Source organism: Schistocerca serialis, chromosome 1, assembly GCF_023864345.2.
Source record: "Schistocerca serialis cubense isolate TAMUIC-IGC-003099 chromosome 1, iqSchSeri2.2, whole genome shotgun sequence".
Classification (NCBI taxonomy): domain Eukaryota; kingdom Metazoa; phylum Arthropoda; class Insecta; order Orthoptera; family Acrididae; genus Schistocerca; species Schistocerca serialis.
The window spans coordinates 303472733-303496556 of NC_064638.1; the positions used below are offsets into that span (position 1 = coordinate 303472733).

Sequence of the window (23824 nt, forward strand, 5' to 3'; positions counted from 1 at the left end):
AGCACACCGCTCTCCCAGTCGTTATGATGGTTTTCTTTGACCGGAGCCGCTATTACTCGGTCGAGTAGCTCCTCAGTTGGCATCACGTGGCTGAGTGCACCCCGAAAAACGGCAACAGCGTATGGCGGCCGGATGATCACCCATCCAAGTGCCAGCCACGCCCGACAGCACTTAACTTCGGTGATCTCACCCGGAACCGGTGTGTCCACTGAGGCAAGGCCGTTGTCATTCAGTTCCGGAACGAGTGTTTATTTACGATTCGTATTTGCGTACAGAGTCCACACGTACTGTTCGGAGAGTCTTTGAACGGATGTTCCTAGCTGTTCGAGTTCCGATTCGTGATGCAGTTCACAAATTAGTGAAAAAATTTCGTGAAAAGGGAAGCGTTCAAGACAAGAAGCGCAAACAACGACGTACAGTGTTCACAGAAGTTCGTCCTAATGACATTGCATACCGTCTGTAAAATTCCCCTAAAAAGTCACTTAGACGTCTTTCGCAGCAAACACAAATATCATGCATCTCTGTACAAGGAGGTGCTAAGCTGCTTTGGCTACGGCCCTATAAATATCAGTAGTACAATAACTTCGACCTGGTGATCCTGTGCACAGGGTTAAGTTTTGCGAATGTGTTTTAAAACAAGTGCATGTCGGTGAAATTGATGTTTACCTCAATCTGATTTCAGACGAGGCTTGGTTAATTCCAAAAACTGTCGACACTGGAGCGATGATAGGCCTGATGTGCTTCATGAGGGACCCCTTGATGACCTAAAATTAGGCGTATGGTGCGCAGTTAGTGGTGGCAGAATAATAAGCCCAATTACAAGTGAATGATATGTGCTAAATATTTCTCGACCGTTTTTTAATGAACTGAGTGAAAGAGAAATAAGCCTCGCATTTTTTTAACAGGCTTCGTCAAGGGCTCATACGGCCAATGTTTCTTTGAACGCAGTTCAAGATGTGTTCGATGAAAGTGATTAGTAACAATATCTGGCCCGCTAGAAGTCCTGATTTAACTCCATGCGATTTTTATTTGTGGGGTGCCCTGAAGGACACAGTGTGCACAACAAATCCTCGCACGATAGAGGAACTTAAGAATAATATCCGTGAATCAATTATTTCAATATCTCAGTGAGAATTACACCGTACGATTAATAATTTCTTGAATCGATGGTAGAAATGCATGAAAAATAATGGCAGGCAGTTCCAGCATATCCTTGTGTTACCTGGGTGAGTAAAAAATTTCCTTGCTTATATTTTAAATGTAGTCAAATCGTAGCACAGCAATAGACGGGCGACACGGCATCTGATTGTCGGGGAACGGTGCGCTCATAGTACGGTATCTATCTACTGCGCCACACAAGATACCATCATGTAGATGGAACGCCCAGTATAATGTCCCACTTAATCAAGTGAGCCAGTCACTGGTGCTGCGTCAATTCCGATAATACTCGGGCTCTTTCAAATCTTTCTTCTGAAATTGTCGCCGCTGTGCGTTTCCCGTAGTGAAGGGTAGTCGTCTGGAGGCTTGGTAAATTCTTTGTTCAAGAATATCTTGCTGAATTTCTGTCTCTCAGATTCACAGGGAACTCCAAAAAACGAGTTACGTTCATCGATTACGTGCTTCAACATCCCAGGCTGTTTGTGGTCCAGCTCTTTGGGAGTTGTGGCCCATAAATTCGGCAGCTTAGTGTAGTTTACCGCATGGCGTAGTTTTCATTTAACAAGTTACATTTAAGCTTGAGCTGGCCTTTTTGGCAAGTAAAGGTCTGGACCAAATCAGGCAAGCACATTCTTCCGTGTTTTGTTTCTCAGAACCAATGGTCGATCTCGTTACTACCGATTGCTAATTCTCTCAGTACTACATTTCTTGCGGCGATTTTATGGCAAGTCTTCTCACAGTAACGCTTTTGCGTCAATAGCTGGCCCAGTAGGACACTGAATGAACTCGGTTTATCAGTATGTTTCATGTTGATGCCATTTACATTCAGCTTTCGCATAACTTGTATTGAACGAAGGTGAAAGGCGCTGACCTCTGTCCTTGAGAGAGTTTGTTACACGTATCAAAGGCAGTTAGTATGCAGGGTTTTCTACAGTATAAAATAGCCATGAAAACTTTTAACGTCCGCAGCTCGTGGTCGTGCGGTAGCGTTCTCGCTTCCCACGCCCGGGTTTCCGCGTTCGATTCCCGGCGGGGTCAGGGATTTTCTCTGCCTCGTGATGACTGGGTGTTGTGTGATGTCCTTAGGTTAGTTAGGTTTAAGTAGTTCTAAGTTCTAGGGGACTGATGACCATAGATGTTAAGTCCCATAGTGCTCAGAGCCATTTGAACCGTTTTGAACCAAAACTTCTAACATTGCAGCTGTACTGACATTTGAGATAAGTACAGCTATTGACATGGTACACACGTACAGTTTATTTTATATTTTATGCGAGTCTTTTGCCCTTTTGGGCGTTCTGTATTAGTATTGGACCATGCCGCTTTAGGCAATTTGATTTTTAGTGTGTTCCGAAGAAGGCTTGGTTATCCACGCCGAAACCTTGGTCAACAGCCGGTTTCGATTTGCAAATCGAGGCGGATTCTTTACAATCATTTTATAATAGTCATGTAGACTCACGAAACCATCATGACGATATCGAAATATCTCTTCCTAATTATAATTTCCAATAAACGAGATAACTCTTACCGAATATGATGTAGTGAATTAGTCAAATAATCATAAACAGCCGCATATCTGACCACATACCGGTGATAAGTGGTTAAAAGGACAAGCATTCACCATTCTTATTGGTACCTTAGCCACAGCCATCGCTTTGTTGCAGGCTGCCAGCTGTACGCATGCGCAGTGGGTCACTTCGGGCTGCTGTCCATCGTGACGTTGGCCGCCATAGCCGTGGAGCGCTACATGGTCATCACGGCCAAGCCGCTGTCCGCCTCCTGGAAGATGACGCAGTACACCGCCAGGAAGGTAGGCTCAGCCATCTCGTGTAACTTTTTTATATTTGGTATGTCTTCAGGTAGAGAGCAGTAGCGAGTACAGTGACTTGTGCCGTACCGTTTGTAGCAGTTGAAAGCTCCGCACACAATGAATAGAAAAGCAGTTGACACTTCTGAGATAATTTCTTTGTAACATAAAACGTTCTCTGTGTGTGTTTTAAAACAAGATAAAACTCCAATTTACTTTATGAAACGTTTCTATAGCTGCAGTTAACATAATCGAAGGTTTTATTTTTAATTAAACAAAGAATTGGCGAAACATATTGTTAGGCTTCGTTCGAGCTATGATACAGGACAGGCATTGTAGAGAAGAAGAATCCCAGTAACGAATCTTTCTTCTGATACAGTTACCACTTTGGTTCATTATATTTATGGCGTCCAGCAGTAGCAGAGAATCCATTTCTTTTACCGATAATTGGGCTGTACACCTTTCGATCATCTTCCGAGTGAATGAAAATTCGAATTTTGCAGTAAAGTAAAATAGTATTGTTTTTCGAAGTACGCATGATTTTGAGCACAAAAGACACCGGGGGCTATTGCTGTAATATAATTATTCTATTATACTTTAAAAATAGACATATACATGCATGCTGGCACTCCCAATAAAACGTATAGGCTAAGGAACATTTGTTGGCGACCAAACTGTCGTTGTTGGAGCACTCTTCGAAGCACGTCTGACTTACAAATCAAATATTTCCGCATTTATATTGTCTCTAGTACTTATTAATATATTGATATTGATGCTTATTAATATATTGATACTACTGAAATAAATTATATGTTGCTCAAAAACATAGTTTAACCTCTGTACCATGGATTTAGTTCATCAAAATGAATGAAAATTGGTTGTATAACATTGAAAAACAGACCTGGGCATTACTCCTGGGCCAACGTAAACTTACAGTGGGAAATGCAATTGCCGATGACAGTTGTGAAAGCGAACAATGCTATTCCCACGACGATGGCAATGACAACATTGGATGTTCGCAAAAACAATTTCGGCTAGTTCACCAGTCATCTATGCGTTTTCCCATACATGGAACACATTCAGCATAAAAGTTTGATCAGAATGCCTACCACCATCAAATGATTTTAGCTGATATATAAAATAGCAATTGCCACGCCAACAACAAAAAACCTCTGGGAAAATGGAGCTGTAGAAACTTTTTTCCCCACAATCATCACCGTACCTACTGTTGGTACGTTAAGCACCTTAGCAAGGATCTGTCTCAATGGAGTACGTTCATAATTACCTATCTAAGTTCTTCAGGTCTCAAAGTAAAACTTTATTTTTTCGTACACATCTTCCCGTTTGCGACTGAGTCTTCCTCTTTATTTTCCACAGCCATAAAAAAAAATCAAGCAATGATCAATGCTTCTCCAAGCTCCTCTTCATTGTTGCGTAATCACGTGAATTATTGCCTATCTTTTTCAGGGATGGCAAGAAAACTGATCGTTCCATCAATACATTTGGATTATTCAAAGTGCGAAATTAAAATATATTTTCGTTCTCTCCCACATGTACGTCATCTCTCAGTAATGATCTGCCACTTTTGTTTAATACAAGTTTGCTTGGGTCTTATTTATAGCACCTCTTTGAACTTACTTGTCCGTAGGACAGATATCTTGGCTTATGAGCATTGGTAGCCTAGAGAATTTTCTTCGTCGACTCGTCTTCAACACGATCACATTTAAAGAATTCTTCTTTTTCTTCTTCTTTTTCTGCTTCTTCTCCTTTGCCACTTTCTACTATCATAAAATGATTGCTTTCTTTGTACCTTTCCCTTTCGTCCTGGTCTGTCTTCTTTCGTACTTTCTTCTACAACAAAAACTGGTGAAATGTTTGTATCCACCGTTGTGCTCAGCTGGATTAAGGTCTGAAATTGGGAATAATGTAATTTCTCCATTGAGTGTAACAGACTACACAGCATTGTATTTAATGCACTATCACTTATTAATTCGACGTGTTTTTTGTGCTTAATGGCAATAAATTTGAAAATTAATCCCTATTAAAATTTCACTCAATTGCCTTAAAAGAAATAATGTTTTTCTTGCTAATCAAACTTCGGGATTATGTGTAAGTATAAATTTTGTTACGAGCAAAACCAGCTTTCATTTCCCTGTAGAATCGCTGTAGCATAATTATATTTATTCGGTATTTATTAGCAGTCTTTCTCAGTTAAGATACAGCTGTTACATCTGTAGTTGCTTCACTACTTGTTTCTTTTTGTGTCGCACCTCTGTCTTCCTCTTATAATTTATTATGTTGCCTTCACAAGGAAAATAAGGTTGTTACGCCGCAATATATTTCAATTAACTGTAATAAATTTCGCATACATCATCATTTTATACTTGTTCCTTATGAAATGGTAATTGAATAACATTTTTATGGCAAAATTGTGGTCAGTCACAGCACCCAGACGCGTTTCGTCTTAGTTACAAGACATCGTCAGTGGGTGTCACATAAGCGGCTAATTCAGTATTTGTAAGCCAAACAGCTTTGTCTCAAGTGGCGAACTGGTTGAAAGTTTTCAGTTTGTTTTCTGGTCACTGTTTTCGAACTACAGCCATTTAACTACCATTTTTTTTGTCTACGACAGTTAAGCAGCTGTATTTCGAAAACGGTGACCACGTAGAAACCTGCAAACTTTCACCCAATTTGCCACATAAAGGAAAGCTGTTTAGGTTGCAAATAGCGAATTAGATGTTGATATGTACCCGCTGAAAATGACTGGTAACTAAGGCGTAACGCGTCTGAGTGCAAAAATTTAAACAAAAAAATTAAAGTTCAGCTTGCAAAAGACGTTTTTCAGTTGCACTGATTTTGCCGGACCTAAACTCGAACTCGGGACGTTTGCCTTTCGCGGGCAAGTGCTCTGCCGTTTGAGCTACCGAAGCACGACTCACGGCCCTTTCACAGCTTCACTTCCGCCAGTATTTCGTCTCCTACCTTTCAAACTTCACAGAAGCTCTCCTGCTTTTGTTTCGTGTTGTTTTGAAATGCAGAAGACACATATTCCAGATGGAGTTTCCTGTTTTATGCACATTTCAGAGCTTGCACTCCTCTGGGATGTTCTTGCATATGTGAAAATGACGCAGCAGCAGCTAGACAGAACTAATGTTGACTATTCACAGTTTGTGTGTGTTGGAACTTGCTGACTTAGCATGTTGGTGTGTTATGGTTCAAATGACTCTGAGCACTATGGGACTTAACAGCTGTGGTCATCAGTCCCCTAGAACTTAGAACTACTTAAACCTAAGTAACCTAAGGACATCACACACATCCATGCCCGAGGCAGGATTCGAACCTGCGACCGTAGCAGTCGCGCGGTTCCGGACTGCGCGCCTAGAACCGCGAGACCACCGCGGCCGGCGGTGTGTTATAAAAGCTGTAACACCCACTGAGTAGCTTTTCATTGGTGCTACAACATGACAGACATCATCGTCATAGCAGAGCGTGTCATCATTCTTCACTTCTTCGGTCTGCTTGCAAAATGTAAGTATGACACGCTTTGTATACTGCTGATAGAATCTATATGCTTTCTTATGAATTACTTCTCGCAATACAAGAAAACCGAAATTCTTGTATTTGTATGTTACAGAACATGAAGAATTTGGCTGTGGGCAGAAGCAAAATACGCAATGAACGGTTATAGATACTGGAGGTGGAACAACGCTCTCCAGTATAGAGCGCGAGGTGTATGAACACCAGGTTTAGAGAGGTAGTCCTGGTTTATTTCAAAGACTGCAAAATACATCTGTCGTCAAAATTCTTAACTACCAGTGCTAATGAGCAGGACTATCTCAACTGGCGGCACTGTATGCATGATTTGTCATGGAAGAGTTAACATCTTGACTCCTTGTTTAACTTACGAGTCATTAGTTCTCACATACAAAGACGTTGGTTTCGGGTGCAATCTAAACGCTTTTTTAGAAATGAACGTGAACTTTCTAAAAATTAGAACTCGCATAAGAGGGAGTACCTTAACGATTCTGAATTCTGTACTTTTGGAGTGTATGTATTTATCACATTAGTTTTGTCTGTATCAGTAAGACAAACTCCTTCATTATAGCATAAAGATGTACACTGATCAGCCAGAACATTACGACCACCTCCCTAATGGCAGGTATGTCCACCTTTGGCTGGAGTAACAGTGGTGACGCAACGTAGCATGGAAGCGACAACGTCTTGGTAGCTCTCTGGTGGGAGCTGGTGCCACATCTGTACACACAAGTCATGTAATTCCCGTAAATTCCGGGAAGGGGGGCAATGATCTCTGACACCATGCCAGATGTTCTCGATCGGATTCAGATCTAGTGTGTTCGAGGACCAGCACATTAATTGGAACGCCACTGTGTTCTTCGAACCGCTCTATCATACTACTAGCCTTGTGACATAGTACATTATCTTGTTGAAAAGTGCCACTACCGTCGGGAAATATGATCGTCATTAGGTGGTGTAGTGGTGTACGTGGGCTGAAACCAGTGTGAAATACACCGTGTCCGTTATGGTGCCATGCACGAACTCCACTGGACCCATGAATTACTACTTGAATTTTCCCCAGATCATAATGAAGCCGGCGCCAGCTTGTCTCTGCCCCGCAGCACAGGTGTCAAGGAGCTGCTATTCTGGAAGACGACGGACTCGCGCCCTCCCATGGGCATGGTGAAGAAGGCATCGGGATTCATCAAACAATGCAATGCACTGACACTGCCCAAATGTCCTGGGCCGATTGTTACGGGCCCATTTCAGTTGTGGTTGCCGATGACGTAGTGTTAGCATTGGCACGTGCTTGGTTCGTCGGCTGCGGATGCACGTCGTTAAGTGTGTTCTGTGCAATTTGTGTTCAGACACTCTTGTTTTCTGCCCAGCATTTAAGTCTGATGTTAGCTCCGCCACAGTTCCCCACCTCTTCTGTTTTACCAGTCTGCCCCCATGTGCAGCATCTGGGAATGAGTGGTGGCCACCCAATCCCACGACGCGTGGACGTGGTTTCGCCTTGGTTTCACCACGTATTAAGATATTCACCAAAGCACTCCTCGTAATCCCGACGTTTCCTTCAATTTCTGAAATGCTTGCATCGAACTTCCGGGCCATCACTATCTGCCCTCAGTCAACCTCAGATAGATCGCAATCCTTCCCGATTCTACACACCGACAGCACACTCACTGATTCTACGTGCACCATTCACGTTCCTGACTAGCAGTCATTCCTCGCCAGGTGACGCTGCTGTCGCCTGAACGGGTTTACATCGATAGTTGGTCGGTGGCCATAATGTTCTGGGTGTATTATTTGTACTGTATACGGTTTGCCTGCAAAGTGCAATTCAGTCTCATTTAGATTTCATTGAGACAGATACAGCAGTCAAACCTTGGCTGTACTTTGTAACCTCCCCCTCACTTATCGACCTTAATGACAGTGAAAAATTAAACCGCGTGTACCCGAAGTTAATCTGTCGGTAAAGAGGGAGGAAAGGGTTACATCTAAATGAAAGGAAAAATGCAAATGAAACTGGTGGTAATTAATTTTGAAAAGGGGTAAAGTTAATAAAGAAAGTAAATGTGCGGCCATTACGTTAACAATTAACTAGCGGTAATTAGATATTTGAGATTTGGGGAAAATTACGGTCGCCAGTCCTATGGAAAATTACTATAGCAACTCAAAAAGAAAGGTTATTGCACATATAATTAGCACTAGAAGCGTGGCAACTGAAGGTTGACACGTGTAGTGTGAAAACCGAAAGTTTGTCAGAAGTAATAAATTTCGCTACACTCTGACTTAATTTAGCAAAAGAATTAATAAAACCGGAAAATTGAAAGTTAATTTAGTGACTGAAATTAATAGTGAGCCTTGTTACTGAAGCACATCGAAATTCAGTAAAATACGGTTAGTCTTGGGCTACCTCAACAATCATTTCAAAAGCTACTTGAATGTACGCAATTTAGAAATAAGAGATTTAACTTTGAACTTGAATTTAATGATTCTGAACAATTAACAATAGTAAAATTTAGTACATACCAAGCTGAGCAGTAGTCACAGGTAAGCTAAAATATGGTAACAAAACTCCCACTCATAATTTGTGCTTGTGTAATCTAAATATTGTAGCCAGCTATGAATACTTTAACTGAACTTTGAAATTAAAGCAGTGAAATGGAATAATATTACTTTAATGCTGGCGTTTGAATTTCAACGACACTCGGGTTCATTCCGGAAAAGCTAGGGACCCTGCTTGGTAATGCAATTGGGACAATGAGCAACAAAGGTTCATGCTAAATTGGTGTAATTTTGTGAATGGACAATTTTTAAAAGCTGGGGTCTGCCATACAGTTCTAAAACTTTACGTGCTTCCAGTCTTCCTTGTTGGTTGATTGAAGGTTTGAAGTCGTCAGGCGAGGAGGTGGCGACAGTCACTCATTGTCGGCCGTCGCTGTTGCAGAAGCTGGATGTTGGCGCGCCTTCTTCTCGACACTGTCACCAGGCGAAACGGGCTCTTGATGTGCGGCAGCTAATGCTTCCCGTCAGCGACACCGTGTCAGAAACTATCATAGCAATTCGAGCGCAATTACATGCTGCCAAACCCCGAAAGCGCGGCAACTCGCGGGGGCATCGCACAACACACCTGCTCAACTGCACTACTCCAGCCAGACTCCCCTCTGCCCGCGCTCCACGCGACAGAGTTAAAACTACCAAAGATACTAAACACTTTGGTTCTCCACACAACCTATCGATGTATTCGTTCGATAGCATAGTTTTCCCTAGGCCAGACCCAGCGTATAAATACAAATACTATTATTCACAAAACAAACCAATTATACATCGACATAAATGCATATATATACAAATAGTAAAACAATTACAAAGACACAGAAATGTTATATCTTCAGGTAACAAAATAAGGAAAAAAATTTGCAGTGCAATTGATGGAAATAGGAGGATATGCATTTCCGGCGTTACAACTTCATGAGTAATTTAAATAACAAATTGCAATTTGATTCAAATAACACATCGTACTCCAACAGCAGTTGTGGAAGACTGAGTTAATTTGTTACCAGAAGTGTTTGTAGATAACTATTTACTACCCTCAAGAACATGAAAAGAAGCATTTTGAGGTAACATTGGTACTTACACACTCTTTATTGTTAGCCGATTTCAGTTTTAGCGAACAAAATTGGAGGAAAAGTTTTTGAATAGGTCAATCCCAAAATTACATTAAATTCAAAACGGATACAGCCACATGTCTAGTACAGACTTTCTCCATAGTAGCATGTTTAATATAATAAAAACTTCAAAAAACTATGGATCACAAAAATTCAGAATGTGTAACAGACGACTCTTAGCTGTTAACAACCAGTGTATATAAAGCAAAAATTCAACAGATTGAATGAACGAGTAAATTAACTCTAACCGAAAAAGTACAGAACCTCGTTGCTAATGATATGTTTTGCTGCTTTTCGTTTAGTGTAGCCCATTTCAGGAAGAAAATTATTGACATTGTTACGTTATCCGTCAGAGAAACCATTCATTATTTTTGGTCAAATGAGTTAAATGGCAGCCATTGAGAGCCTATCATGGAGCCAGTTACTGAAAGAAAACAAGAAATAAAAACTCTTCTTTTTGTTCACCTAATTATTTAACATTTTGCAAGGAAGGCTGTTACTAAATTTTCATGTTACTCACAGTCGTGGACGCCATCCAACGCAAATGAGCTTCCACACAAACGCCGGATCCCTCGTACCAACGGTTCAGACCTCGGGCAGTTTGTTTTGGTAATTTGCCCCATGACAGCCGTCAACGCAACTAAGTAATGTTCTAGTAAGTAGGTGTGTAAAACTAGCGGCTTGTCCGCTAAGGGACCTTCGAGAACTGAAGCTCCGCGAACAATAATACAAAACTTCAGTAATTAAGCGAGACGGTCCAAAATCAACGCGATATAGATACAGCTCATCTCCTGACAACGTATTGTGTTTTCATGTAGATTTCCAAACAGAATAACTACATCTCCCCGATGAAACAATTTAATTGCAGCGTTCAGAGAACGTGAAACTTGTTTATTTTCAATTAATATCGTCAAATTACACCCGCTGCGTGTACTTACTTTTTCAGGTCATTTTAGTATTGCAATGCAATGTTTACAGGCTTCCAGTAAGGTCTTCTCTCAATTCAAGATCTGTGCACAGAATTACAGACTCATATGCCATTGTCGCAGGCACTGGATAAAATATCGAGCTCCCTATATCGAAGCCACGATATAAAACACTGAAATCTGGTTTCTCATGACAGAGCGGATCAGGTTGTGGAAAGGGGCCAAGACCCATTACTGTGACTTACACAAGAACAGAACAAAACAGAACAGTGGTGCTCAGAAGTGTTAAAAGGGTCGGCCTGTGGAGGGAGCTCTAACGTAAGTTTAGGTAGACAGGCAGCCAAGCGGAATACTAAATAATCGGATGGCAACACGACCTATTGTCTGCTGAAGGACCTACCAACAACCTAATATCAGTTCCCTCGGCCGACCAACAGCACGACAACCGAAAATAACAGCGAAGGACGAAGACACCAAAAGCACAACTTTTTCAAATATTGACGACTAAATACAGCCAAGGCACAATAACCACTCAAAAATATGAACAAACTCAAAGGCTGTCGATCTACACGCCATGCCGGACAGCATCAACACAGCGAGGAAACACACACTTGCTGCTCTGTCGCAACTGACCGACTGGCTACTCCAGTACGCAGACAGCATTCATCTGCTCAGTGGAAATCACAGAAGTTACACACAGTTCCACCTGGCACCAAGAACTCTGACAATCCTAAAACCAATCACCGTGGAACAACAGGTAAAAATGACAAGTCGACACGCACAGAGTTGCCATAAGCGGTCGGTGACCAAATACAAGTCGTCCGATGAGACGACGACCGAACGACCTACCAAGGTCGTCCCCACCCAAGTAATGAGTGTCGGCAACGGTCGGCTGAGTCTTACCTGTCCGAAGCTCACTGCAGCTCCAACCCGCCTCAACTCGATTTCCGTTCGGAACTCGGAGACACAGCGACCTGGACACACTGGCCTGGACCCACCCATGCAGAGGTAACTCTTGCCCGTCGGCGACGACACCTCTGCACGAGTAAGGAACCGACCCACGTCCGGCAAGATGACCAACTGGGGAGGCCCAGAAACGGTCAAAAGACCAAATACACGTCGCCCAATGAGATAACCAACCGAACGACCCACCAACGGTCGTCTCCGTTCAAGTTTTATTCCGCCGGACAATGCATGTGTGTCGCCAACGGCTGGCGAGTACTGGCTGTGCAGACCTCAGAGCTCCATTCCGACTGAAACCCGACAGACGACGACCCGGAAATACTAGCGGTCGCTCCAGAGATAGTAAGGCAGTGCATATAACGATAAGCGCTGCTACTGCCACTCGCGGGCAAGCAAACCAGCAACTTAGTACCACCAATAAATTGAATAAGAAAAGAGGCGAAAGTATGGTAAATAGAAGGGGACAAGCAATACACGGCGTGAACATGAGCTGCGCACAGCTCAAACACTATCAGTTTTGGAGTACGGAAATCATTTTAAATCTAATCGGTTTAACGTTAGGAATTTTAATAAGAGTAACAGCATCCAGAAGAAGTTAAATCTATCTGCGTGTTTCACCTCTAATATATATATATAATTCAGCTGAAAAACAAATATTATTTTCATATGTCTGGAAACATTATATGAATAAATCCAGCTGAACATCTCACAAAATAACTATGAAAAAAATCGTCATTGATTATCGTCACTCTTGTATGTACGATACACGAACAGAATAAGGACTGGGAGAAGTGATACTGATATCTGTATTACTCACCGCCTCGCATTGTGAGGTGGATTTCGGACTATAGAGAAGATATAGATATGCTACGCCGAAATGATATTTTAACGCCATCCTAACGAAGATTTTATCGACTACCGTCAGCCCAATCTATGAACCAGATCATGCAACCACTTGAGGATTCGACACGTTTTTGTGATAGAAATAGGCCGTGGATTTTTCAAATGTGTTATATCAGCGTGTTTTTGACATTATATAGAAAACCCAAGGAAGCGATAAATGAGGGAGGTTGGAGTTAAATTCAGTGACATTTCACCCGTAGTATGTTCGTAGCTTGACGTGGAATCGGAACCGAAAACTGGGCTTAGCTCTTGAAATAACTAATACAGTAGAAAATTGCCAACAACCTAACGTAGTTGTAATGGAAGCAGGCTTAAATATTACTGTGATACTTATATTCAATGTACAGTTCTTCTCGTTTTTTACAAGTGAGCACATTAAAAAGCTATATTTTGTCAGTCAGTACAAGGATATGATTATCATAACCTGAAATACCTGAATATATATGATTAATATGACAGCGTTCTCTTGGCCGAGCGAGGTGGTGCAGTGGTTAGCACACTGGACTCGCATTCCGGGGGACGACGGTTCAAACCCGCGACCGGCTATCATAATTTAGGTCTTTAGTGATTTCTCTAATTAGCTTCAGCCAATGCCAGAATGGTTCCTTTGAAAGGGCACTGCCGACTTCCTCCCCCATCCTTCCCTAATCCGATGAGACAGATGACCTCGCCGTTTGGACCCCTCCCCCGAATCAACCAAGCAACCAACCGACAGCCATATCTTGCCGTGAAGCTACGATAGGTTTCAAAAGTAGGGTATACTAGTATCTTAAATATTACCACGGGAATAACAGTTCTGACCTAGAGAAAGTCTGTTCCGACTTCCTTGCTATTAAACAGACACAAAATACTCGACGATGTGAATGTAACTGGGAGAGCAATATATTGCGTTGGCATGTTATCACGAGTAGTACAGTAGCTCGTGCTTTCTGCCACTGTCTTTTGAGGAGGAGGGCCTTCCCCCTACGGAACACTACTGCAACACAGAACAAAAATATTAATAATAATTACATTAAACTTCTTGTTACATCGTCCCCCACCTCACCCCTCTACCCAGTTGTAGGTAGGATGTTACTGTCCGTTGTGTAATTTGCCTTGGGATCCAAATACGCGAGTGGAGTTACACTTTTCGTAAATTTCATTGAAATATTAGGAGGTCTTAGAGTACAATTGTTATAAGTTGTGGTTCTTATAATGGATTTCTCAGATATTAAAAAAGTTGAAATTTCTTTGAAATATTAGGATGTGTTACAGTACAATTGCTAGAATGTGTGGTTATTTTAATGGCTTTCTTTGATATTTAAAACATTGAAAACCTCCCACTCTCTTTTGAAACTGAATCTGAGTGTGCATAAGATCTTAAACATGGTTTATGTCCTAAAATACACCCCCAGAAAGAGCACATGACCCATTAATTATCGAATCTGACTACTGTTGCCGGCCGGAGTGGTCGAGCGGTTCTAGGCGCTACAGTCAGGAACCGCGCGACCGCTACCGTCGCAGGTTCGAATCCTGCCTCGGGCATGGATGTGTGTAATGTCCTTAGGTTAGTTAGGTTTAAGTAGTTCTAAGTTCTAGGGAACTGGACCTCAGAAGTTAAGTCCCATAGTGCCCAGAGCCATTCAACTACTGTTATGAAGGTTTGGAGATGACAAAACTCTTGCAAATCGCAAAAGAATAATGGTTACTCAGCAGTGATACGTTGGCGTTTAAATTACCACTTTGACTGAAAACAGCGTACCCTGTTGTCTCAAATAGTAATGAGCTGTCCATTGTAGAACATGTGTGTTTGTTTTTTGAGAGCTGCGGTGCCTATTAACCTCAAAAACCAGGAACTTATGTGTTGGAAGAAATATTTTTCTATGATACCGTCCTGCCATCGTGTGTCTCCAAGTAAGTCTCCAAGTCGCCTTCCGTAAAGTGCTGTAAACTACTTACGCAAGTGCTGTAAACTACTTACGCAAGATAATCGGAAACTCTGCGGTTAATCCAAGGATGACGGAATACGAAAGTGCAAAGAAAGTGAAAGGAGCACATTTTTATGAAGCAAACGAGAAGCATTCATATGGTGGATTCGTGAGTAAAGGAATAGGTTCAAGATAAGAAATTCTTAAAGACAAAACATATTAAATATGCGGTAATGTTTGAAATGGCGGACATTATAGCAGGAAGAAAATACAAAATAAAGTATAGCAGCACCACCACTTAGGATAGGGAAAGTTAGTTTTGTGCGATATTATGAGCGCAAGTTACAGCCAGGCGCGGGCCGGATTGCAGTAAGTTACGCTGACCGGCGTTTGTGAAGTGGAATGGAGGCCACAGGGCCGTCGAACCGCTGAAAAGCATAAACGCAGCGGTTTGCATGTCGCAAGTTACAGGTAGATGGGGCCCACTGGCGCAACTGGGGTGTGGTGTGTACGTGACTCGGAGCGATGCGTTAGCGAAACACGGGCGCGCAGCCGAGTACAAATAGTTGTTGTTTTCTAATGAGAGTCATTCAAGTGTAGCAGCTCTTCTACACTGCGGGGCGTGTCACACTGCTGGGCTACACGCAGCAACAGATTGGGCGACAGGGTCCCAGTCCACGGCGGATCGTTGGTTCGACCCTCTGAGGCCGACGCTGAGTCCGCAGCCAGCCAGGGCGGGCCACTCTTCGGCTCGCTACCGCGGACAGTCGTCTCAGCTCCCGACATGCGCTGGAGACTTCCGTGGCGAGGACCACAAAATCGGACGCCGGATCGCGGGCGGTCGTTGCTGCCGCGTTTCCAGCTGTGCCAGCCGAGCAAGAAGCAGCAGTGGGGCCGGCCTACGTCTCTCGGCGGAGCAGCGCGGAGACAACGACAGTGGTCGCTGAGTCGGCTACTGGCGCAGCCATCCTGACGTAATCGTAACTCTACAGCTGGCGAACAAGGCCGGCACGACACAGAGTTGCGTTGCAGAGGTCGCTGGGGCAGTGGCCTCAGCATTGTGGGGCCAGTGACACGGACCGAGATGAACGAAGCATTGCAGTGGAAATGAATAAATCATTTGGAAAGTTCTCGCCGAGTTTTAATACAGCACCTCCTGGCATCCACCCTCTACATTTGGTGTCAATACGCCACATTTGACGTCCGATACCACAACAAAGGTTACAAGCTTCTTAAAAAATGGTTCAAATGGCTCTGAGCACTATGGGAATAAACTTCTGGGGTCATCAGTCCCCTAGAACCTAGAACTACTTAAACCTAACTAACCTAAGGACATCACACACATCCATGTCCGATGCAGGATTCCAACCTGCGACCGTAGCGGTCGCTCGGTTCTAGACTGTAGCGCCTAGAACCGCTCGGACACCCCGGCCGGCTACAAGCTACTAAAACTTGATCTTGCAAGAGAGGGAAACTGTGAGACACTTGAGTCTATCTTTCATAAAACATCCAACAGCCATAAATTTGATCAATAACTGTATTATGCTACCAGTTACGGTGCCTCATTTGCACCATCTTCAGGCCTCTGTACACGAAACGGGATAAGCCATCCAGTTGTTCGTGTTCACTAAAGGAACCACTACTTCAATCTCGTTTCTGTAGATATCTTCACAGCCGAAGTGGACACTTTACACATTTAACAACACGTATATCTGGTCTGAGTGCAGGGAGTGTGCGGCAACGAGACTTTTTTTCTCTCACTTTCAGTAGATACCTGATTACTTTCTCCCTTACTCAGCACAATGTCGAATGAGGGTTTGCAGAGAATGATAGTAGTGTCTGTTGTGCTGTGTACGCTGGACACAATAATATCTGTCGAGTGGAAGGAGTCAAGATTTTATTCTACTTCATCGTTGTTGTCTTCCTCTTCTTTGCATCTGTTTCTCTCTTGAGAGGCAATATGTTGCTGAAATTTGATTCCCACTACATTTCCTTGTTTAAGACGGTAGCATTAGCTTTCTGCAGTCCTTATTGATCAGCAAGTCTTCCTTCAGTATAGGACGACTCTTTCATGTAAGTGTTTTCATTTTGTATCACAATCGATATGGAATCGTTGTGAGCGAAAGCTGATTTATGTTTACGGTATTTGAAGCAAATAATAAACTCAGCAACGGGAATCTTTTATCTCAGAATCAGTAGTTCATTCTTTACTTCTCATTTGCCCATTTTCTTTCCTGTTCCACTAACAAATATAGCGAGGGAAAAACTACTATCTATAAACATTCGTATGAGCCGCTATTTCTCGAATCTTCTCTTCGTGGTCCTAATGGGCAATTATGTTGGTGGGAGTAGAATCATTAGGCAGTCAGCTTCAGATACAGGTTCTTTAGATTTTCTTATTAGTGTTCCTCTGACAGAAGTTTGCATTCCTTCCAGAGTTTCCTATCTGAGTTCGCGAAGCATTTCCGTAAGAATTACGTGACGTTCGAACCACCGGTATAAAATCTAGCAGTCCGCTTCTCAATTGCTTCGATGTATTTCTTCAGTCTGACCTGGTACAGATCCCAAACTCGCGAGCACTACTCAACAATAAATCGCACCAGTGTCCTGTATGTGGTCGCCTTTGCAGGTTCTATCTACATCTACATGGATACTCTGCAAATCACATTTAAGTGCCTGGCAGAGGGTTCATTGAACTACCTTCACAATTCTTTATTATTCCAATCTCGTATAGCGCACGGAAAGAATGAACACCTATATCTTTCCGTACGAGCTCTGATTTCCCTCATTTTATCGTGGTGATCGTTCCTCCCTATGTAGGTCGGTGTCAACAAAATATTTTCGCATTCGGAGGAGAAAGTTGGTGATTGGAATTTCTTGAGAAGATTCCGTCACAACGAAAAACGCCTTGCTTTTAACGGTTTCCAGCCCAAATACTGTATCATTTCAGTGACACTCTCTCCCATATTTCGCGATAATAGAAAAAGTGCTGGCTTTTTTTTTAACTTTTTCGATGTACTCCGTCAGTCCTATCTGGTAAGGATCCCACACCGCGTAACAGTATTCTAAAAGAGGACGGACAAGCGTAGTGTAGGCAGTCTCCTTAATAGGTCTGTTACATTTTCTAAGTGTCCTGCCAGTAAAACGTATTCTTCCTTCCCCACAACATTTACTATGTGTTCCTTCCAATTTAAATTGATCGTAATTGTAATACCTAGGTATTTAGTTGAGGTTACGGCTTTTAGATTAGACTCATTTATCGTGTAACCACTCTTTCATAAAATTCTCCCAATAAATCGAAGCCGACCATTTGCATTCCCTACCACAGTACTCACATGCTCGTCCCATTTCATGTCGCTTTGCAACTTTACGCCCACGGACGAAAACGAATTCACTGCTTCAAGTTGGACACTAGTAATACTGTAGCCGACCAGTACAGGTTTGTTCTTCCTATTCATCCGCATTAATTCACATTTTTCCACAATTAGAGCTAGTGAAGACAATTCATATCGTTTTAAAGGAGTCAAGACATTTTCCACTTACTTATTCTGTTTCTTCGTTGTCGTCTTCTTCTTCTTCTTTGTGTCCGTTTTCATCTCTTCAGACACAACACATTGCCTGTGTATGATGCCCATTACGTTCCCCTGAATGAAATCGGACAATCATTTCCCCTCTGTCGAAATCGACAAAATTTCCGTCTTGATCTCTGACTGACATATTTAATTCTGAAATGCAGTTAACAACTGGCTAGCAAATATGTGATTTCGATGATTGCACAGTATTACATCCGGGTGATGCTGCAGGCCAGAATCGATGTAACATTTTTGTAGGAGCAGTATTACGGAATTTACTTGGAGAAATATTACATTCGGCCCTTGGAACTTCAACGATCTGAATATTTACTCGATCTTCTGTTGTATTTAATGTTTCTTTTTCAATTACATCTCCATCAAAACCTATAACTCGGCCTATATCATAATTCACTTAAAATCAACATGTACAGTACTCCACATTCGATATCGTTTGAGAGTTTTATTATAGTTGATGTTGATTTTGACAATGATTCATTTTTTTCCTTTTTCTCCTCGTCGTCATCATCTCGGTCATTCTTGATGTTGTATTACTCTGTGTCTCTCAAAATGACGGGAAAAGCGTTATCGAGTTCATACGTTAAAGGAACCCTGTCCAGCATTTACACATCACGTAGATGTAAGTATAGAAATGGGAGTTATTTTTTATCGGTGTAATATTCGGTATGTAATTCCAGCCAAATACATTGAGCAAGACAAATGGTTCAAATGGCTCTGAGCACTATGGGACTTAACATCTGAGTTCATTAGTCCCCTAAAACTTAGAACTACTTACACCCAACTAACCTAAAGACATCACACACACCCATGCCCGAGGCAGGATTCGAACCTGCAGGCATAGCGGTCGCGCGGTTCCAGACTGAAGCGCCTAGAACCGCTTGGCCACAGCGGCTGGCCTGAGTAAGGCAATTTCGTACACATGATCATAAATTTAGCCTTATAAATTTGCGGATATGGACAACCATCACCAGTGGAATAGAATGTCGACACGGAAAATTTGTACCGAACCGGGACTCATGCCGTGATTTCTCGCTTACCGCGAGCGGTCGCCTTACCATTTGTCTATCCGTGCACGACTCAGCAGCAAACCCAGATTTACGTACGTCGTCAAGCGTGTTTCTACAACCTGTAGTCGTACATCAGTTAAGTACATTCCCGTACAGGGGGAGACATTTTACTAGAAAGTTACTTGTCCAAAGGCACATTACATGGTAATTCGATACAACACAGGCACTACAATATCGTATTTATCCGCTTACACCGAGCATGCGACTTTTAAGTAAAATGTCTCACCTGTACGGGAATGTACATAATGGATGTTCGAGTACAGGCTGTAGACACATGCTTGACTTTATATAGAAGTTTGGGTTTGACCGTCCGTCGTGTACGCATAGCCAAGTAAGTATTAGTAGGCTGCCTTCGGCAGTGGTGAGACGCGCACGCCTTCTTTGCGTCCCGCCTGTTGTGCTGCTTGCTAGCGAGTGCGCGTATGTTTACTTCCGCACAGCGGCTTGTCTCGGAGACCGACTTCATCGACCATCATGGCGTTTTCTTACCGCCAAACAACAATTACATTAACATTTCCTTTGTATCACGGGCGCCCGAATGCGTATGAAGTAGAACGTTTTATACGGGACGAAATGCGTCTCCCGCCACAGGATGTTCTCGGAATTCATTTTTCAGTCCTCAGTACTACTGTGTAAATAAAGCTGGCGAATGGCGATCTGTGTGCCTAAGTTGTGCGGCACCTCGCGAATGCTCTTCTTATGCTCTGACGGACACATAGGGAATGTCGTGGTTGATCACTCCTGGTTTTGGCCTCCGAATGTTACGGGTTTTCGAATTCCCGTTTGAGGTACCGTCAGACGCTATAGTGCCCACCTTTACGCCTTACTGCAACATCCTTAGTCACGTTGCTGAAACGTGGAAGATGTTGGAAACATTCCGTGTCCTCACTGGCGCAAAAATAAATAAAAAAAATTAACTACCGAAATACGTGCCTTACTACTCGGCTATTGCCCGCTTGGTTCATGCCGGCCTATTCAAGTTGTGGCCAGGGTGCTGCCTGCTGCACCCCCTCTGAATCAGTCGGTACCGCCGTCGATTCCTCTCGACGATGAGATGGATGTTTCGCCTGTCTCTCCTAAACTCCTGCCGGAAGCAATACAAATGAACGATGACCGTCAGCAGGCGCAGACGCTCTGTCCCGACCCCATGGTTGCTGATCATGGGGCTGTATCGACCCACACTTTTCAACTATCTGGCCACATGTCGGACGACAACTGCCCGCCATCTGACACAGAACTGCATGTTAGGAAGCAACGGTCGCCAAGGAAACGGAAGAGACAGCGTCGTATCCCTTCCGATGACTACCTCTATCGGATGTGTGCACAGGATGTATCTGACACTGATGTTGGCTCTGAGCACAATGGGGCTTAACATCTGAGGTCATCAGTCCCCTAGAACTTAGAACTACTTAAACCTAACTAACCTAAGGACATCACACACATCCATGCCCGAGGCAGGATTCGAACCTGCGACCGTAGCGGTCACGCGGTTCCAGACTGAAGCGCCTAGAACCGCACGGCCACACCGGCCGGCCACTGATGTTGCGCTGTCTTCTGACGCCCTGACACCTGGCGACACGACCCCGCCCCAGTCTCCAGTCAGCGCTCACCTCCGGACACTGACCTTCACACTCCTGCGTCTGATGCTATTGCCTCCGTGTTTCCGTGTTTGACGCTGTCTGTAGGCGCAGCTCTAATAACGTTCCACTGAATTGGCCCAGTGAGAAGTTTGTCTCCTTGGTGGGATCGGGTCCCTTCCCGTCAAACTGATGTCCTTTCCGGGGGCCTAACAGACAGTTCCCTGTGCTTCCCTCGTGTTTGAATCGTCCTTCCTCCTGGTGATGGGAGCTTTGCAAACTTATTGAATAGCCACAAACTGGCTTTACTCCATGATACGTTGTATGCTGCGGACGTCGGCGTTGCTGTGCTTCAGAGGGTGCATGTCGCAACTTTCTGTGCTCCTCATTGATTTACAGCGCATTTCTCTTATGCTTTCCTCACTGGTAGCGGGGTGGCAATCCTGTTACATGATGGTATTCTCGCTGATGCAGTTGCCTATCTCCCTGATGCCAGAGGTACGGGTCTCAAGTTTAATGGTGCAGAATCGTCAATGTGTATGCGCCATCGGGTTCGGATCACCACCGTAAACGTTACGCCTCCTCCTCAGAGACAGTCACGCCTCTTTTCCTGAGTCGGCAGGAACTACTGATCATGGGAGGCGATTTCAACTGCGCTCAGGTACCCAAATATCAACTACCTCGTCACTATCTGCGTGCGACGCTAGCGACAATTCTCCAGCACCTCAGTCTAGTGGATTCTTGGGAGCATGTTCTGGCGATCGTCCGGGTTTTACGCGTTCTCTAGCCTTTCTTCCAGGAGATTCGATAGTGTTTACATCTCCCGCGATATTATCAGTGGGGTGCAGGCTGCTGAAGTCTGGTCCGTTGACTTTTCTGACCATTCCAAAGGGAGTGGTGTGGCCGTGGATCATGGAAACTGAAAATGATCCACCCTACTTTATGCGACTCTCGGCAGCTCATCGAGCCCACGTGGACAGCTTGTCGTCGACGCCATGATGCCTACCAGTCTGCCCTGACTTGGTGGGTACTCTGTGCAAAGCCTGGCCTCCGAAAGGCCTTGATAGGTTACGGAAGGGACGAACTGAGGAATTCATTCTGTTTTACCAATGTTTTGTTTGACGTATGATGCGTTCGTGTATTTCATGCATGTGTCACTCTCGGCTTATTCACCAGCGCCAGGCGATGGTGAATCACGCCAACGCAAAGCTCGCATCCCGGTCTCACTGCTTCCTTGAAGGACCTATGGTCAGGGCGCGAAAACATGACGGGTTAGTGCAGTAGCGTCCAAGTACGTATCATGTCATAGTGGAAGACGCCACCGTCGGAGGAAATTGATTAATGTTCTTACGACCGATGATCGGCTGCGTTTTGATACCCAACGGGATATAGGGTCTCCCTCATCGCACATTGTGTTACACTGTACTCTGAACAACGTCATCAACATTACTGTGGTCTCCAGACTATCTTTTGGCTCGGTTCCCGTGGATGCGCCGATGAATTTGATTGCTATCGCCACAGACGACGAACTCAATAATGTTATACTGGCATGTTCTATGTCCAGGTCATCTGTCGCTGGCAGTATCCCATTAGACTTCTATTCGACATTTCGTCCACTTCTGACGCCAATGTGGACGGAAATCGCGTGCCAATTGCAGCCGGCTTCTTCGATGGTTTCCTCATTCCCATCCGAAAGCCTCAGGGTGCCCCTCGGATAGGCCCCTTGACATTTCTCAGCAGCGACACAATGATCATTACCCAGCTGTGGGCTTTGCGGCATAAAAGCGCAGCTCGTTATGTGGTTTATCCAGGTCAAACTTCTTAGTAGGTGTCAATAACATCCGTACTGCCCTCTGCCGCTATCGGGACATAATCGCTCTTACTCACAGTCGCCGTAAGCCTGGACCTTTGGTAGCTCTTAACTTAAGCCAGCCGTTCGATCGGATTGATCACGACTAACTGGAAGAGGTGCATCGCAATAAGGGATACCGTGATACTGCCGTTGACGTCGGGATGCATCTCCTTCATGTAGCTACGTCTCGTATACTCTGCAATAGCTGTCTTATTCCTCTCATCTCGATCCGTGATCAAGGCTGCCCGCTCTCTCTGCTGTTGTATGCTTTCACCATGGAACCGTTTCTCTACGACCTCCGTCAGTGCCTCTCTAGGGTGTCTGTCTGTGACCATGTATTCACCTGCACTGCTTTTGCAAACGATCTCGTTCTCCGTAGCGGTGCTCAGACAGGGTCAATGCCATAGTTTTGCAATTACGGCAAAGTTTCTGGTAGCTGCCGTAACGTCCGCAAATCGAGCGCCATGGCTACAGGCGCGGGGCTTCCTGCGGACAGTGGTGCACCTTTTCGTGCAGCTGATACTATCCGACGCTTAGCACTCGATTACGCAAGTGATCTGTGGCGGACAGTTGCCTTCATCCGTCGACGTCTACTTTCCATACTGCGAGCGGTCTCTTACATCACCATTTACGAGCACTCGACACACACCGACACAGTACGTAACTGTAAATCTGGTGTCTCGTATCCCCCACGGGGCACAGACACTCCGTATTCCGCCATCCATGACCCGCCGCATGCTAGCGGCATTGGGTTCATTTGCTTGCCACGGGTTACTGCTCAATATAAGGTACCAGACCCTCATCCTCCCGCGATGCAGGGGCGGTTTAGGTCTGTATCATGTGTCTGACAGAGCGGTAGCCCTTTTCTGGCTCTCACATTACATTGT

The 23824-nt window shown here is 44.0% G+C and overlaps 1 protein-coding gene across 1 annotated transcript in view; it reads left to right on the forward strand.

Moving 5' to 3' along the window:
- The window catches only part of LOC126468583 (melanopsin-like), a 165292-nt gene that overhangs the window by 98167 nt on the left and 43301 nt on the right, over positions 1-23824 (forward strand). The window contains exon 4 of the mRNA XM_050096565.1: positions 2820-2965. Coding sequence (XP_049952522.1) covers positions 2820-2965 — 146 coding nt within the window. The remainder of the gene's footprint in view (positions 1-2819; positions 2966-23824) is intronic.